The following is a 15,903-nucleotide window of genomic DNA, read 5'->3' as shown; positions in this document are numbered from 1 at the left end:
GAACCCCAAGAAGTGGACTCCCAGCTCCAGGACACAGACCTCATACAGCAGCCCTCTGCCTTTGAGCACCTTCCACAGCTTCTAAAGGTCACAGACTGTAGTTCCCCCAGTAAACTGGCTTGTGTTTCTCTAACTTCTTGTGTCTTTAACTTAACCAGCAGTATGAGAGAGGCAAGCATCTGTGGCAGCACGTACCAGCTCAGGGTTAGCTGCTAAGACCTGAAGGATCCTACACCAGTTACCTAGGACGTGTTCATGGCAGAGGGACTCTGCTGCTACACCTTTTACACACAGGCGTAGAGAAAAGGTGCCTGTGCTGGGAAGTTCCCAGAAGGGTAGTGGTCTGAGGATGAGTTCTTCCCAGCACCCTGAGAAGTCAGTTTAAGGATAATCTGAAAGACAGTGGCAGTCATCTGAACTTGATGACTGGAAGTGGATTTTAAGGGTCTGTGTTGCAGTAGTGTGTGCTGGAATCAAAATGTCACAACTACTCTATTTTTGTAAGCCAAATTGTAAAGCATTATTACATCACTACCTAAGGTTTCTCTTCTGTTTGTTGACTCTAATAAAAATGTGCTTTCTTTTTTCTTTTTAATAGAATATGGATTGTGTTCAGTTCCATTTGAAAATAAGCTCTATCTAGTTGGTGGACAAACTACAATCGCAGAATGCTATGACCCCGAACAGAATGAATGGAGAGAGATCGCTCCCATGATGGAAAGGAGGATGGAGTGTGGTGCCGTCATCATGAATGGATGCATTTATGTCACTGGGGGCTATTCCTACTCGAAGGGGACGTATCTTCAGAGCATTGAGAAATACGATCCAGATCTTAATAAGTGGGAAATTGTGGGTAATCTTCCAAGTGCCATGAGGTCCCATGGGTGTGTTTGTGTGTATAACGTCTGATCAAGTCCAAAGAAATGACCAAGTAATCACTGTTTCGTGGTGTAGTAAGAAAAGAATGTAGGGTTTAGAGTCTCTTACTTGCTACTGTGGCCTGGCACATAACAGGTAAATTATTATTCTTAACCCCCACTCTACACCTCAACCTAGTGATTAATGGTCAAGAAAAATCTTTTGTCTATTTATAGTTGAATAAATCAATGGAGTCAACACCTATAATCTTTGCTCATCAAAGGTGATTTGGAATGCTGGACACTTGGTAAAAGGTGGAATGCCTTTGTAGCAAATTTTTTCTCCTGGTAGCAGCAACACTGGGTGTAGGTCAAAATCATTCTGTGGAATGAGATGTCTCTTATGATCCTGTAATGTAATAGTGTACATTGTTTCCACTTAGCTAGCAAGGAATTTGAAATATAAGGAGGAATATTCTCTACCTCTACAAAATCAACACTTAAGCTTTTTTTTTCACCTTTAGAATTATTTAGAATGGACTTAAGTTTAGTGTTTTTCCTTCGTAGTGTGTATTATTTATTGTTATGATTATTTACTGACAACAGAGATATACAAGATACTGTGCAGAAGATTATTACTATTCATAGAGTTTACAAACTAAAAGAATGGAAAATATGAAAAACTGCAGAGAAAGTAGTTGAATATCTGCTGATCCTAAGAGCTATTTTTAATTTTCAGCTTTGATGTAAATTGCTAGTTTAGGTATCTTTAAGCATGTTAGAAAATGCTCTTTGTTCATAAGTATAGATATGTGTCTGCATATGAAATTGAACTTTGAGCTGGAAAGCATGTAGAACATTGTAATATAGTAGAAAATGCATTGATGAAAAGAAATTTGAATTCACTTTCCACTAACTAGATGTTGTGACTTGGACTGAGTCACTTGACCCACTGTTGGTTGGAGCTTCCCTCCCCAGGCACACTGGTACTGTGGGTGACAGAGGCGCCTAGACATGGATCCAGCATCTCTTGGGGTTGCCTGAGGTGGTCTGGGTGGCTGCAGCTTCTGGGCCAGAAACATCTTTGTCCATTTTCTCCATCGTACCTACCATATCACTTTCCAAGTGTGCTGTAACTTGAGAAAAGTTTGGAAGCTTTGCTTAATTCATCTAAACTTAGTAAAATCTGTTAGATCATCTACCCACACTCATCATTTTTTAAGAGGCAATAATTATTTTTAACCTTAAATATGTAAGTGTAAAACTACCTAATTCTTCTGACTTATTTTTACATTTTAGAAGGAACCTGTTTAATGAACTCGTTTCAAAAGGCATTTTAAGTAGATATAACCCTTTGGGAATAAATATGGTACTACATAGCAAGGGCCATAATAATGACCATATCTTTTCCTCATAAATTTTACTCCTTGATACTGTAACCTAAAGCATAACAAACAGAAAGATAAAAGCATGAGGTTGCTTATGTCTGCATTATTTTCAATAACAAGAAATTGGAAATAATCTAAATGTCAAAGAAGAAAGTGGGTTAATAAAAAGTGAAGTCTTATACTGCCATTAAAATAATTGTTCAGAATACTGTGTAGAAACGTGGACATGTCTGTGATATGATAAGTAAAGTAAGCACAATATAAAATGATATGCACACTATCATTATGACTATAAAATCTTCATGCATGTGGAAAGTAATATGCAGAACTGAAATTCACTGTGTTAGTGTAGGGGATACGGAATGATTTTTAAATTATTTAAATACTTTAATATTACTTTGTATTTTCAATAAAAATAAATAAATCACTGTATATGTAGTAAAACTGCTTGAATTGGGGCCAGTTGAATTGAAGAACAGTTAAGCTTCTGAATTAATGAAACAACTGAATTATAGACTATTTCACCCTGTAACTGAATTATAGACAATTTTATTGCCTTTAAGAATATCTGCATTTAATGCTGAACCAATATTTTTTTTATCCAGTAGTACTTTAGAGAGCTCTTTTATGAACAGATAAGAACAGTTAGAATCGTCTTCACCGCCTTTTCAGCTTGTCCAGATCTTATAAAATCCTGACCCCAGCCTAGCCACTGGAAATTCTTTCCTAACTGTTTCAGCCACAGTACAACTCTCATTGTCACATTTAAGGAATTTAACATTTATATGTGCATATTATGTCTCTTGGCTAATTTTGAGATCATGAAGCCCATCTTAGTCTTCTCAGGGTCTAACATTTCATCTGTATATTCTGCACTTTTTTTCTGAAGGATGATGGTATCAGTTTTACAGAAAAGTATCTGGAGGTGCGTGAAGGATCTTGAAAAATAGTTTGTGATCTGAGGTGTTTTATTTCCAGCTTCTGTTTTCTGCAAAATTTCTTTTTTTTTTTTTTTGCTCTTGATATATGTACCAAGAAAGGATTAAGAAAGATAAACATCTCAGTTAGAATTGTTCCAAGTTCCAAATCACTGTTGTATGACTGAGAAATATTTTATTGTAATTAAATGTAAGCCATTGCTTTGGGGGGGGGGGCAAACACTATTTTACAAAATAATTAAAGTTGTGGAGACGATTTTAAGTATAACTTAATTAAGACTCTAAATATCAAAATTTTGAAAGTTGCTGTTTCTCACAAATCTTATTTTTAAACTGCAAGTGAAATAGGATCAAGATCTAGGATATTTCCTTAAGGGCACATTAACCTTTATTTTCACATGCATGAAAAACTTTTTAAGGTCTCTTAATCTATAAGTTCCCCATCCAGCTCTTCTTTCTTTAACTCCTTGCAATTTATTTGTTGAAGAAGCTAGGTCATTTATTCTGTTTTTCCAGGGTTGACATTGTACTGATTGTGTTCCTATTGTGTAGTTTAGCATGTTCCTCTGTCCTCCAAGTTTCCTGTAAGTTTGTAGTTAGATCCAGAAGCTTAATCAGATTCAGATTTCATTTTTCTTTTCTTTTTTTTTTGGTCAAAACTGCTTCACAGGTGGTGGTGTGTTCCTTCATCAAATGACAGAATTGTCTCTTTCAGATGTTAGCAGCCATAGATGCTCAACACCCAATCCTTAATTCATTAGGGGTTGCAAAATGGTGATTTCCAGTGCTCTCTCTTCTTGGTGTATTTGTTGAAATATTTCTATAAAGAGAAACCTTCCTTCACTTACTAGTTGTTTACCTGAAGGTATAGTTTGTATGGGAAAGGTAGAAGAAATGGCTTGATTCCTAACTTTGTGTATCAGTTTGCAAAATGAATAGTTGTTAGCATCCTTCAAAGGTGATTTATTAGATTTATTGTTTTTTTAAATCATTATGAACTCATGGATTTAAATACACTTAGCATCTTTCAGTCCATTGCAGTTACTCTTATTGATGCTCTGTTTATCATCATGAGCCAGTGAAAGGCTCTGCAGATTGCTTCCCAGTTCCTTTTGGCACAGCCCCAGTAGTTTTTGACAGTTCCTTTGCTATCTGGTGTGACAAGATTCTCCTGGCTCATCCTGAACATTTCCCACCTCAAACCTATAATCAGCCATTTCTCCAAGCAGCCCTGATTTCTTGCAGTGAAAACTGGTATTTCAAGACCATAGTCTGGATGCTACGGATGCTTATTGCTACTAGATTGTCCCATGTTTCTAGGCCTAAAATTAAAATGCATAATAATAAAAATACTAAATACAGGAGAGAAATAATTACAGTTAAAAATTTCTAAGGTCCCAGCATCATCAGGAAGTGGTAAAAGCTCCACAGGGTATTTACCTAGTCTTTTCTAGCCCAATATCTATATCTGTTTTTTCACAGAAAGTATCCTGGTTCTCAAAGTCACCTGGCAGAACAGAATTTAAAAATCACTTTATAATTCATTTTATTCCACTTCTCTCTCTCTCTCTCTCTCTCACACACACACACACATGCATACACATCATTCTCAGAATAATAATACCAACAAGCATTTTGGGTATAAATTTTCAATAATTTTGGACCTCTTCAAAATTCCAAATAGAAAGTAAATGGGGAGGTGAGGTTGAAACTGACTAACTACCACCTGAGACTTTACATCAGACAGAAGAAAAGAATGGTAACTAATCCCAGTCAGGAACTCTAAACGTACATTGAAAGTGAAGTTTTAGAGCACTTTGTTCTTCATAATTTTTAAAAGTTTCTGAAATACAGTCCTTATTAGAGCTTATTTCTGCTTTTATATCCTCTAGTTTCTAGCAAAAGACATTTATTTTTGGAGGCTCAGCCAGGAGCTTATAAGACTTTTTCGGATAACGTTTCCCACTCAGCCTAACTGCAGGTCCAGAGAACACAAAATTCAGTTCAGTCGCTCAGTTGTGTCCAACTCTCTGTGACCCCATGGACTGTAGCATGCCAGGCTTCCCTGTCCATCACCAACTCCCAGAGCTTACTCAAACTCATGTCCATTAAGTTGGTGATGTCATCCAACCATACCATCCTCTGTCATCCCCTTCTCCTCCCACCTTCAATCTTTCCCAGCATCAGGGTCTTTTCCAATGAGTCAGTTCTTTGAATCAGGTGGCCAAAGTATTGGAGCTTCAGCTTCAGCGCTTCCAATGAATATTCAGGATTGATTTCCTTTAGAATTGACTGGTTGGATCTGCTTGCAGTCCAAGGCACTCTCAAGAGTCTTCTCCAACACCACAAAGGACATACAATTATTTTCCAGTGGTCCTTAAGTTTGAATGGAAACCCAAAGTTACTGGTTTAACAATGCATCTGTTTTTGTTTTTTTAATCTTTGCTTTTAAAAGAAGTTAGGAAAAAAAAAAAAAAGTTAGGAAGGCAACATGATAGAGTCCATAACCTTGGTCTTTTAAACAAGAAGGAAGTTCTCTTAGAAGGTTTGGGGCTGAAATTGCCCACTGTTTAGAAGCCCCACTGTGTCCAAACATTTCCTCAGCTCCACCTAAATCACAGCACACACTTAGTTCACAGAATTGTTAGAAAGTTTAAATTAAAATTGTGCCCAATATAAATTATTATTCTCTTGGCTGGACACAACTTCACTCTTCCAGTGCATTTTGTGGCTTTATATTTCCTATTTGTGTTTTTCATCAGTGCACCTGTAATGTTTTAAAAGTAGTTCTAACTGGGCATCTTTCCATAATGACATCCGCCTTCTGTGAACCTACTTTTTAAAAGATTTATTTATTTTTGAACCTGTGTTTTTACTCCATAAGTTATAAATAAAGATGTTCCTGGCCATTGCCGTGGATGAGCTGAAGCTTTGAAATCTTTTTCAATGAGGAAGCTCAAAGTTTTATGAGAAAACAACTGCCAGAAAGTAAAAAAAGACATCTCTGGAAGCAGCATAGCATCCTGTCTCATAAATCTAAGATCTGAAACTCTCATCAGACTCCTTCCCTTTCTATAAAACCCAAACATTTAGAAGAACTGTAGTGAAGTGAAGGGAGAGCCACCCACTCAGTTCTCTGTCATCCTAGTCTCAACCTGCAGAGCAGCTTTAGTTCTGCTCTGGTTCTATTTGAGAAATGCCTTGCCTTGTACTCACCAGGTTTTGCTGATGAGCAAATAAATCCCTGCTGACAACAGAAATACCCTGATCATGTCACTCCTCTGTGCAAATCCCTGTGATGACTCTCCATTTTATTTGGAGATAATGTCTATGTCCTTCCAGTAGTATGCACGTGTGCTGTTATAGGTGGACACAAAGATGGAGAGTCACATGCTCAGGTAAAAGCTTACAGTCTTGTTATAGACAGAAAGAAGGGGGTAACAGATACTGGAACCATTAACAGTCTCTGCCAGATATTAAAATGCTATAAAGCTATTATAAGCTACTATAATTAAAATCTGGTGTGCTATATTTCAAGATAAAGAAGCAAGGTTAAAACCTCAGGTACTGAAATGTGAATGGAAAAACAGATAATTGGAAAACTTTTATATTACATTTTTGTATGTGTCTGGGCCTATACTGGTGCTCACCCGGAAGGAGTTGTGTCGTTGTTCAGTCTCTCAGTCGTGTCCAATTCTGCAGTGCTGTGGACTGCAGCACACCAGGCTTCCCGGTCCTTCACTACTTCCCAGAGTTTGCTCACACCTATGTCCATTGAGTTGGTGATGCCATCCAACCATCTTGTCCTCTTTTGTCCCCTTCTCCTGCCTTCAGTTTTTCCCAGCATCAGGGTCTTTTCCAGTGAGTCATCTCTTCACATCAGGTGGCCAAAGTATTGGAGTTTCAGCTTCAGCATCAGTCCTTCCAATGAATATTCAGAGTTGATTTCCTTTAGGATTGACTGTTTGGGTCTCCTTGCAGTCCAAGGGACTCTCAAGAGTCTTCTCCAACACCACAGTTTGCAGGGTCACATGGTAACTCTTTCTGTAGTTGTTCAAGAAACCTCCATACCGTTTTCCATAGTGGCTGTACCAATTTACATTCCCACCAACAGTGTAGGAGGGCTCCTTTTTCTCCATACCCTCTTCAGCATTTATTATTTGTAGACTTTTAAAAAAGGTCAGAAGAATTCCTTGTTACGGGGGAACATGTCTTCCCCTCTCCCGATGGCCCTTCCACGTGGAAGTAGCTCTACTAGCTTAACACCCCCGCCGTGCTTCTTCCTGGAGAAGGAGGAATGGCTATCATGTTGCTGTTGTTCGTTTTTTACTTCCTGTTTTTTTTTGAGATATGTGACATGTCACATACAGCACTGTGTAACATTAAGATCTACAACACAAAGATTTGACATACATCACAGAATGATCATCACAGTAAGTTTAGTGACCATCCATCATCTTATATAGATAAAAATTTAGAGAAATATATAAGACCTTTTCTTTGTGATGAGAACTCTTAGAATTTACTCTCCTAAAAACTTTTATATCTAACATACAGCAGTGTTAATTATATTTATCATGTTGCACATTGCACATTTCCTAGTACTTACTTACCTTGTAAATTGAAGTTTGTATCTTTTAACTGTCTTCATCCAATTCCTCCACCCCACCTCCTCTCTCTAGTAATTACAAATTTGACCTCTTTTTCTATGAGTTTGTTTTTGAAGTAAATTGACCCACCACACTTTATTACTTCCTGATAGACAACATAGTGATTCCACATTTCAAAATAATCACAGTAAGTCTAGTTATATCATCATACAAAGTATTACATTTATTGACTATATTCCCCACACTGTATTTTTTATATCCATGACTCATTTATTTTGCAACTGGAAGTTTGTACCTCTTAATATCCTTCATCTATTTCTTTCCTCCTCTCACTTCCCCACCCTCTGGCAACCACCTGTTTGTTCTCTATATTTACAACCATTTCTGTTTTGCTACATTTATTCATTTGTTTCTTAGATTCCACATATAAGTGAAATCATACAGTATTTGTCTTTTCATGATTTATTTCACTTAGCATAATACCCTCAAGGTCCATTCATGTTGTCACAAATGGCAAGATTTCATTCTTTGGGCTGAGTGATATTCCGTTATATTAATATATACAAAATCTTCTTTATCCATTTATCTATTGATTGGCATTTAGATTGCTTCCATATTTTGGCTGTTGTAAATAATGCTTGTGTCCTTTCTAATTGATGTTTTAATTTTCTTCAGATAAATACCTGCAAGTGAAATTTCTAGGTCTTATGGTCATTCTGTTTTTAATTTCCTGAAGTATCTCCATACTGTTTTCCATAATGACTGCACCAGGGATGACTTTTCTATTATAATTATTACATTTGTAAAGAATAAACAGGGAAGCCTCCACTAAGCCCTTTCTCTCTCCAAAACCTGTTCTGAGAGGCCTGTAGGTGACCAACATTACCTATGATTAAATGGAGAGATTCAGAATTAGGAAGCCCTCTTTTGTAAGTAAATGTAAGTCACATTCTTTAGCATCAGATCTTATCAGAAATAAAGGTCATACTTTTGATCACCTATCTGCCTAATGCTTTTGATTTATGTCTCAATTGGCTCAGAAACCTGGGTGAAGATGAAGAGTTATTTATCACTCTAATATCTAAAGGCATATCTAGGGATTTATCTTACAGGTGTATTTACGTATGTGTGAAATAACACGTATACAAGTTTATCCATTGCAAGATTGTTTGGAGCAGGAGAAGACTGAGAACAATCTACATGTCCATGTAAAATTATTTAAATTAAGACACTACTGCACAATGGAATATTATACAGCCATAATACCTGAGCAAGCTCCAAGATAAAGTTTAAAAAGTGTATTGTGGTAATCATTTCATGATATATGTAAGTCAAATCATTATGCAGTATACCTTAAACTTATACAGTGCTGTATGTCAATTATATCTCAGTAAAACTGAAAAAGAAGTTGGTGATAAATGTTATGAAAAAATTAAATCTGGATGAAGAAGATGGAATGGCAAAGTTGTGAGAGAGGTTCTATTTATATATGGTGGTCAGCAAAGTTCTCTCTGATATGACATTTGTGCTCAGGCCTGAAGGAAGAAAGACTAGAACTTTGAAAACAAATAGTTCACAGGCCCTGAGGTATGTATACTCAGAGATCTTTTGTATACTTACTATGTAAAAGGATTTTCCCTAGGCTTAGTTAATTCTTTTAGAATATTTTGCATCTACAAAATCCAGGAACAATTATAGAAAGAAGTATATGCACTCATTAAGCAATAAATTCATAAGAAATACAAAGGGTGAATTTTCATGAGAACAAGTTCATTTTCTTCAGATTAATCTGGAATTTGAGATCGTACAAAGCCTACTACTGGCTGACTCACATGTCCACATTTGATCTTCCACAATACGCTCCTGAAATCCTAAAATGATGAAGTTCTGTCTGTCTCTGTCAGTGGTCCTTTCTAGCACTCTAGGAACTAGAATAAACCTCTGCATGTTCTTTTGAGTCTCCCAAAGTTTGCTTTAGCCAGAGACAAAAGAGGAAGAATCTTTCAAGTTGATAACCCTCAGCTCTGTTTTCAGGGCTTCCCAGGTGGTTTGGTGGTAAAGAATCTGCCTGCTAGTACAGGAGCCTCAGGTTTGATCCCTGGGTCAGGAAGATCTCCTGGAGAAGAAAACGGCAACACACTCCAATATTCTTGCTTGGGAATTCCTTGGACAGAGGAGCCTGGCGAGCTATAGTCCACTGGGTCTCAAAGAGTTGGACACGACTTAGCAACTGAGCATGCACACAGCCTTGTTTTCAGAGTAAACATATCGAGTTAATGAAAACAGACACTGAGTATTATTTCAGGGGAAATAGCAGAGGACAGAGGGATAGGGGAAAACCAAAAGAGATCAAAAGGTTATTAAACAACCTGGAATTAATGAAAATAAACTTGAAAAAAAGTTTCAAACTAGTGTATCCTGTTTTTTTCCTGTCCACCCTCAGTAAAGTAAGGGTCTTAGAGAAAGGCACGATGGATTTAACAAGACTCCAAGCTTTCCTAATGCAGGAGGAAGGGGCTGTTTCATTTACTTTTGTATCTTCAAACACATGGTAGGCAGGCCATGTATATTTGTGGAATTAACAATTCATGTTAAACCTAAGCAATAGCAACCATAATTTTCTATATAATACACTACTTGATGATGAAAGTGAAAGTGAAGTTGCTCAGTCATGTCTGACTCTTTGCAACCCCATGGACTATAGCCTACTAGGCTCCTCCATCCATGGGATTTTCCAGGCAAGAGTACTGGAGTGGGCTGCCATTTCCTTCTCCAGGGGATTGTCCCAACCCAGGGATTGAACTCGGGTCTCCTGCACTGCAGACAGATGCTTTACCATCTGAGCCATCAGGGAAGCCCTTGCTTGACGATACTTGGGTTCAATTTCATGTATGGGTTTCCTATTGTTTTTCAAAAGGCCTGCCCACGAAAACCCCAAAAAGATGCAATGGAGCACTCCCAGGCCCTCCCTTGTACTCAGAGGAAATGGGAGACTGCCTGACTGTGGGCATAAGAATTTCAAGGCTCAGAACATGGCAGTTAGGCCTGGCCACATGGCTCGCTGAGTCTCAAGGTAATCACCTTCTATGATCATCTAAGCTGTTCCTGAGGCTTTGACTTGAGGGATATCCCACCTGCAGAATTGCTAAGAAATGCGAACTTTGGGTGCCTTCTGAAAGAGAAGCTATGGGAAGACACATTCACTCTCTGGCATGTACATCTTGTTTGTATCTTTCACTCTGCTTGTTAGCTTATTCAGAACAAAATCAAAGTAATAGCAACTTGAGTGGAGGCCAAGTCTTTAGTCTCTATTCCCTGAACCCAGGCCAGATTCAATGGTCCAGTTTTCAGCTTACCAAATTATATCATCCACCGCTGTTTTTACAGTAAACATATTTAATGTGTGTGTGGTGTGTGTGTGTGTGCTCAGTCAAGTCTGACTCTTTGCGATCCCCTGGACTGTAACCCACCAGGCTCCTCTGTCTGTGGGATTTTCTGGGCAAGAATACTGGAAAATATATTTAATAAAAGAAGACAATTTATGCACAGTGAGTATTACTTTAATAGAAGATTGAGGAATATGCTTGTGTCCTCAAAGAGCTGACTTTCTAGTGAGAGAGACAAAAAGTATAGAAAGCTTTACTATTGAAAGCCATGTCAAATCTATGGGAACTGAGAACCCATATGATGAATCAGAAGGCATTCACTCCACTGAATGTAACAGTATATAAACCTGCCTTTTCAAGTTACTTATTTTTAAATAGAATTTTAAAACATAAAAGATTATCCAGTATAGAATTATTGAATCTGTCCGAACCAGACCTTCTGAATGAGTATACCACAGTACGACACCCTTCTGCCTCTGATGCAATCTTTCTTTGGGGTCAGGACAGAGGGCCACAAGTACCTAAGCTTGCCAGGGCACCTGCAGTGGCTCATCTGCCACCTTATTAGGGTGGGTTCTCTCTTTCTCTGGCAGCAGCCTAAGCTGTCCCCATGGCCTAGATGTGGTAGGAGGGGTCTCATGGAAATGAGCCTTTTGTTAGACCAGTCTCAAGGAAATTTATCTTCTTTTTAGCTGATTACCTGGTTTCTTTAAAAATTTATAATGTGGAAATATACATATGACTACCATCTTAACCATTTTCTTTACTCTTTTTAAAATTGAGTTATACTTGATATGTAACATTGTATTTGTTTCAGGTGTTGAGATATATATATATATATATATATATATTGCAAAATGTTTACCACAATAAATCTGGTTATCATTAGTCACCATACATAGTTACAACTTTTCCCTTGTGATGAGAACTTTTAAGATTTGCTTTCTCAGTAACTTTCAACGTGCAATACAGTATTAGTGCTATCCAACCAGGTTCATTTGTCAGACGGCAGCAAGCCAAACGTGGGGGCTCCAAGGTTTGCAGCAGAGAAAGGGTTTAGTCACAAAGCAGGCAAGCAAGGAGGAGGTGGGAGAACAAACCTAAAATTCACCTATTCCAAGGCAAGAGACTCGAGATATTTATGGGATAAAGAAGCAGGGTGGTCTGGGGTATAAGAAAGACCATCAGAGTCAAGAAAGAAGAGAAGTAATCAATGTTCTGTGTAGGTGTATCTGGAAGACAACCTTCTTCAGAGGATGTACATTCAGAAAATAGGGATGGTAGCATGATCCGAAGGTGGAGTTTTAACCCTTGGACATCAAAATGTCATCCACTGGACACTTATGCAGGACTAGTTAAATGGTCAGTAGTCTAAACCAGCTTGAACTGGGCAATATAGGTCCATTTCACCTGAGAAACAACTTACGCAGCCATTACTATAGCAACCTATACGTCAGTGGTGGTGGTTTAGTCGCTAAGTTGTGTCTGACTCTTGTGACCCTTTGGACTGTAGCCCATTAAGCTCCTCTGTCCATGAGATTCTCCAGGCAAGAATACAGGAGTGGGTTGCCATTTCCTTCTCCAAGGGATCTTCCCAACCCAGGGATCGAGCCCAGGTCTCCCACATTGCAGGCAGCTTCTTTACCAACTGAGACACCAGAGAAACCATCTATGTCAGAGATGTTAGATAACATAGGGGATGGTTAAAGGAATCTTGAAAAATGTTATATAACCATGGTGAGGCTTGGAAAGTACACAATTTGTAGAAACAGTCAAGGCAAGTTTAATCAGTGAAGGCAGGTTACAGGATACTATTTATTACGTAAATTATAGTGTAAGAGATCTAACTGATGATTGTCCTTAGTTTCATTATTCAGTATAGTCACTATGCTGTATGTTGTATTCCCATGATTTATTTATTTTATAATTGAAAATTTGTACCTTTGACTCCTTCCACCCATTTTACCTATCTTGCACCCTGCCTCTGGCAACCATCAGTCTGTTCTCTGTACCATGAACTGGGTTTTTAAAAACTTATTTGTTTTTTTTTAGATTCCACATTATTAAGTGAGATAATACATATTTGTCTATCTCTATCTGACATATTTCACTTGGTATAATATTCTCAAGGTCCATCCATGTTCTCACCAATGTGAAGATTTCTTTTATTGTGTGTGGCTGAGTAATATTCCATCTGTGTGTGTGAGTGTGTGTATACAGTTGTCCCTTGGTATCTGCAGGGGAAATTGGTTCCAGAACCCCCTTGGATACCAAAATCTACAGATGCTCAAGTCTGTTATAAAATGTCATAGTATTTGTATATAATCTACACACATCCTTTTATATACTTTAAGTCATGTCTAGATTAATTATAATACATAATTCAATGTAGATACTATGTAAATAGTTTAAATACAATGTACTTGCCTATGTGGGGCTTCCCTGGTAGCTCAGTGGTAAAGAATCCACCTGTCAATGCAGGAGACATGAGTTTGATACCTGAGTTGGGAAGATCCTCTGGAGAAGGAAATGGTAACCCACTCCAATATTCTTGCCTGGCAAATCCCATGGACAGAGGAGCCTGGCAGGCTACAGTCAGAAATCATCAAGGAAACACAAATTAAAGGCACAATGAGAAACCACCATCATTAGAATGGCCAAAATTTAAAAGAATGATAGGGTGTTGTCCAGGATACTTAGCAGATATATTGCTGGTACAAGTGGAAAATGATCTGAGCACTTTAGTAAGCCATTTGGCAGTGCATGGTGAAGCTAAACTTATGCCTTCCCGGTGACTCAGTAATTTCACTCTTAGCTATAAATCACAGAAATGAGCACACACATCTACCCAAAGACATGCACAACACTGTTCAGATCAGCTTATTCATAACACCCAAATATCCACCAACAGAAGAATAGGTAAATCAATTGTGGTACATTCATATAACACATATATATTTACTACACGATTCCAGTTACATGACTTTCTGGAACAGGGAAAGCTTATCTGTGCTGGTTACTTTTAAGGAGGTATTGACTGGAAGAGGGAACTTTCTGGAGTGCTGAAACTGTTCTCTTGGTTCGGGTAGTGTTTACAAGGTAGTGTTCATTTGTGAAACTTCATCAACTCATACCCTTGAAATTCATGCACTTCACTGTTTGTATAATTTTTGTTTTTAAAGTTAAAAAATTTTTTTACAGCTACCTGCCCCCCACTCACAAAAGCTCCTTCTTTTCCCTTTATGTGTGACAAATATTTTATTTTAAACGAAATCTTAGTACAGAACCTGTGCTGTTTTATGAACTTCCAAATGTTCAATCCCTGGGTCAGGAAGATTCCCCTGGAGGAGAGCATGGCAACCTACTCCAGTATTCTTGCCTGGGAAATCCCATGGACAGAGGAGCCTGGTCAGATATAGTACATAGGGTTGCAAAGAGTTGGACAGAACTGAACAAATCTCTGTATGTCTCTCTCTGTGGCTTATATAAGGTCTACTTACAATTTACGTATATATCAACCTGTGCATTGGGTCAAATGTAACAAATGACTCAAGAAAACTTGGTTACTCACAATTAGTAGATAATTGAGGGGATATTAGAGGCCTCCAATTATCAGACATAGGGTCAGGCTCTAAGTCTCCCTCCAAGAATCTCATGCTCAGGTGATCTCTTATATATCTGTTATATAATGGCAGGTCTCAGACAAGTCATATATTAAAAAATCTATTAGCAGGAAGACAAAAAAAACAGTCCTACAACCTATTCCCAAAGCTCAGAGACACACTGGATTTCTGGCTTTTAGGCATTCTGACATACATCTTACACACACAAAAAAACATAAAGGTCTAGCACAAGCCAAGCAGTCTCAGAGTGGGGCTCTTGGCCTGGAGCTTTGATTTATTAGAGTATTCTGCCACGTAGTGACAGATCTGTTGCCTAACTCAGATCTAAAATCTAGCAATCTACATTTTTGTGTCAATCTAGCAAAGATATATCTGCCTTTTAAAAATTTTTGATTAAATGGTAAATCCATTCTAGGAGGCCACCAGGGTTGGTTTCGCACTCTATGCTCTTAGGGACTTCAGTTCAGTTCAGTCGCTCAGTCGTGTCTGACTTTGCGACCCCATGAACCACAGCACGCCAGGCCTCCCTGTCCATTATGAGCTCCCAGAGTTACCCAAACTTATGTCCATTGAGTCAGTGATGCCATCCAACCATCTCATCCTCTGTCGTCCCCTTTTCCTCCCACCCTCAATCTTTGCCAGCATCAGGGTCTTTTCAAATGAGTCAGCTCTTCGTATCAGGTGGCCAAAGTATTGGAGTTTCAGCTTCAACATCAGTCCTTCCAATGAACACCCAGGACTGATCTCCTTTAGGGTGGACTGGTTGGATCTCCTTGCAGTCCTAGGGACTCTCACGAGTCTTCTCCAACACCACAGTTCAAAAGCATCAATTCTTTGGTGCTCAGCTTTCTTTATAGTCCAACTCCCACATCCATACATGACTACTGGAAAAACAATAGCCTTGACTAGACAGACCTTTGTGGACAAAGTAATGTCTCTGCTTTTTAATATGCTGTCTAGGTTGGTCATAACTTTCCTTCCAAGGAGTAAGCATCTTTTAATTTCATGGCTGCAGTCACCATCTGCAGTGATTTTGGAGCCCCCCCAAAATAAAGTCTGACACTGTTTCCCCATCTATTTGCCATGAAGTGATGGGACCAG

The 15,903-nt window shown here is 38.3% G+C and overlaps 1 protein-coding gene across 3 annotated transcripts in view; it reads left to right on the top strand.

Annotated features, from left to right (window-relative positions):
• LOC113902854 (kelch-like protein 23) overlaps window positions 1-2,677 on the top strand; it is a 49,787-nt gene extending 47,110 nt beyond the window's left edge. For all 3 annotated transcript variants that reach the window (XM_027558202.1, XM_027558212.1, XM_027558206.1), the window contains one exon: window positions 599-2,677. In XM_027558202.1, the coding sequence (XP_027414003.1) occupies window positions 599-909 (311 nt within the window). In that variant the 3' untranslated portion in view covers window positions 910-2,677. The remainder of the gene's footprint in view (window positions 1-598) is intronic.
• Window positions 2,678-15,903: the final 13,226 nt, after the last annotated feature.

This window comes from Bos indicus x Bos taurus, chromosome 2 (genome assembly GCF_003369695.1).
Source record: "Bos indicus x Bos taurus breed Angus x Brahman F1 hybrid chromosome 2, Bos_hybrid_MaternalHap_v2.0, whole genome shotgun sequence".
NCBI lineage: Eukaryota > Metazoa > Chordata > Mammalia > Artiodactyla > Bovidae > Bos > Bos indicus x Bos taurus.
Note: the sequence above shows the minus strand (reverse complement) of the source record. Positions and strands in the feature narration are given on the sequence as shown.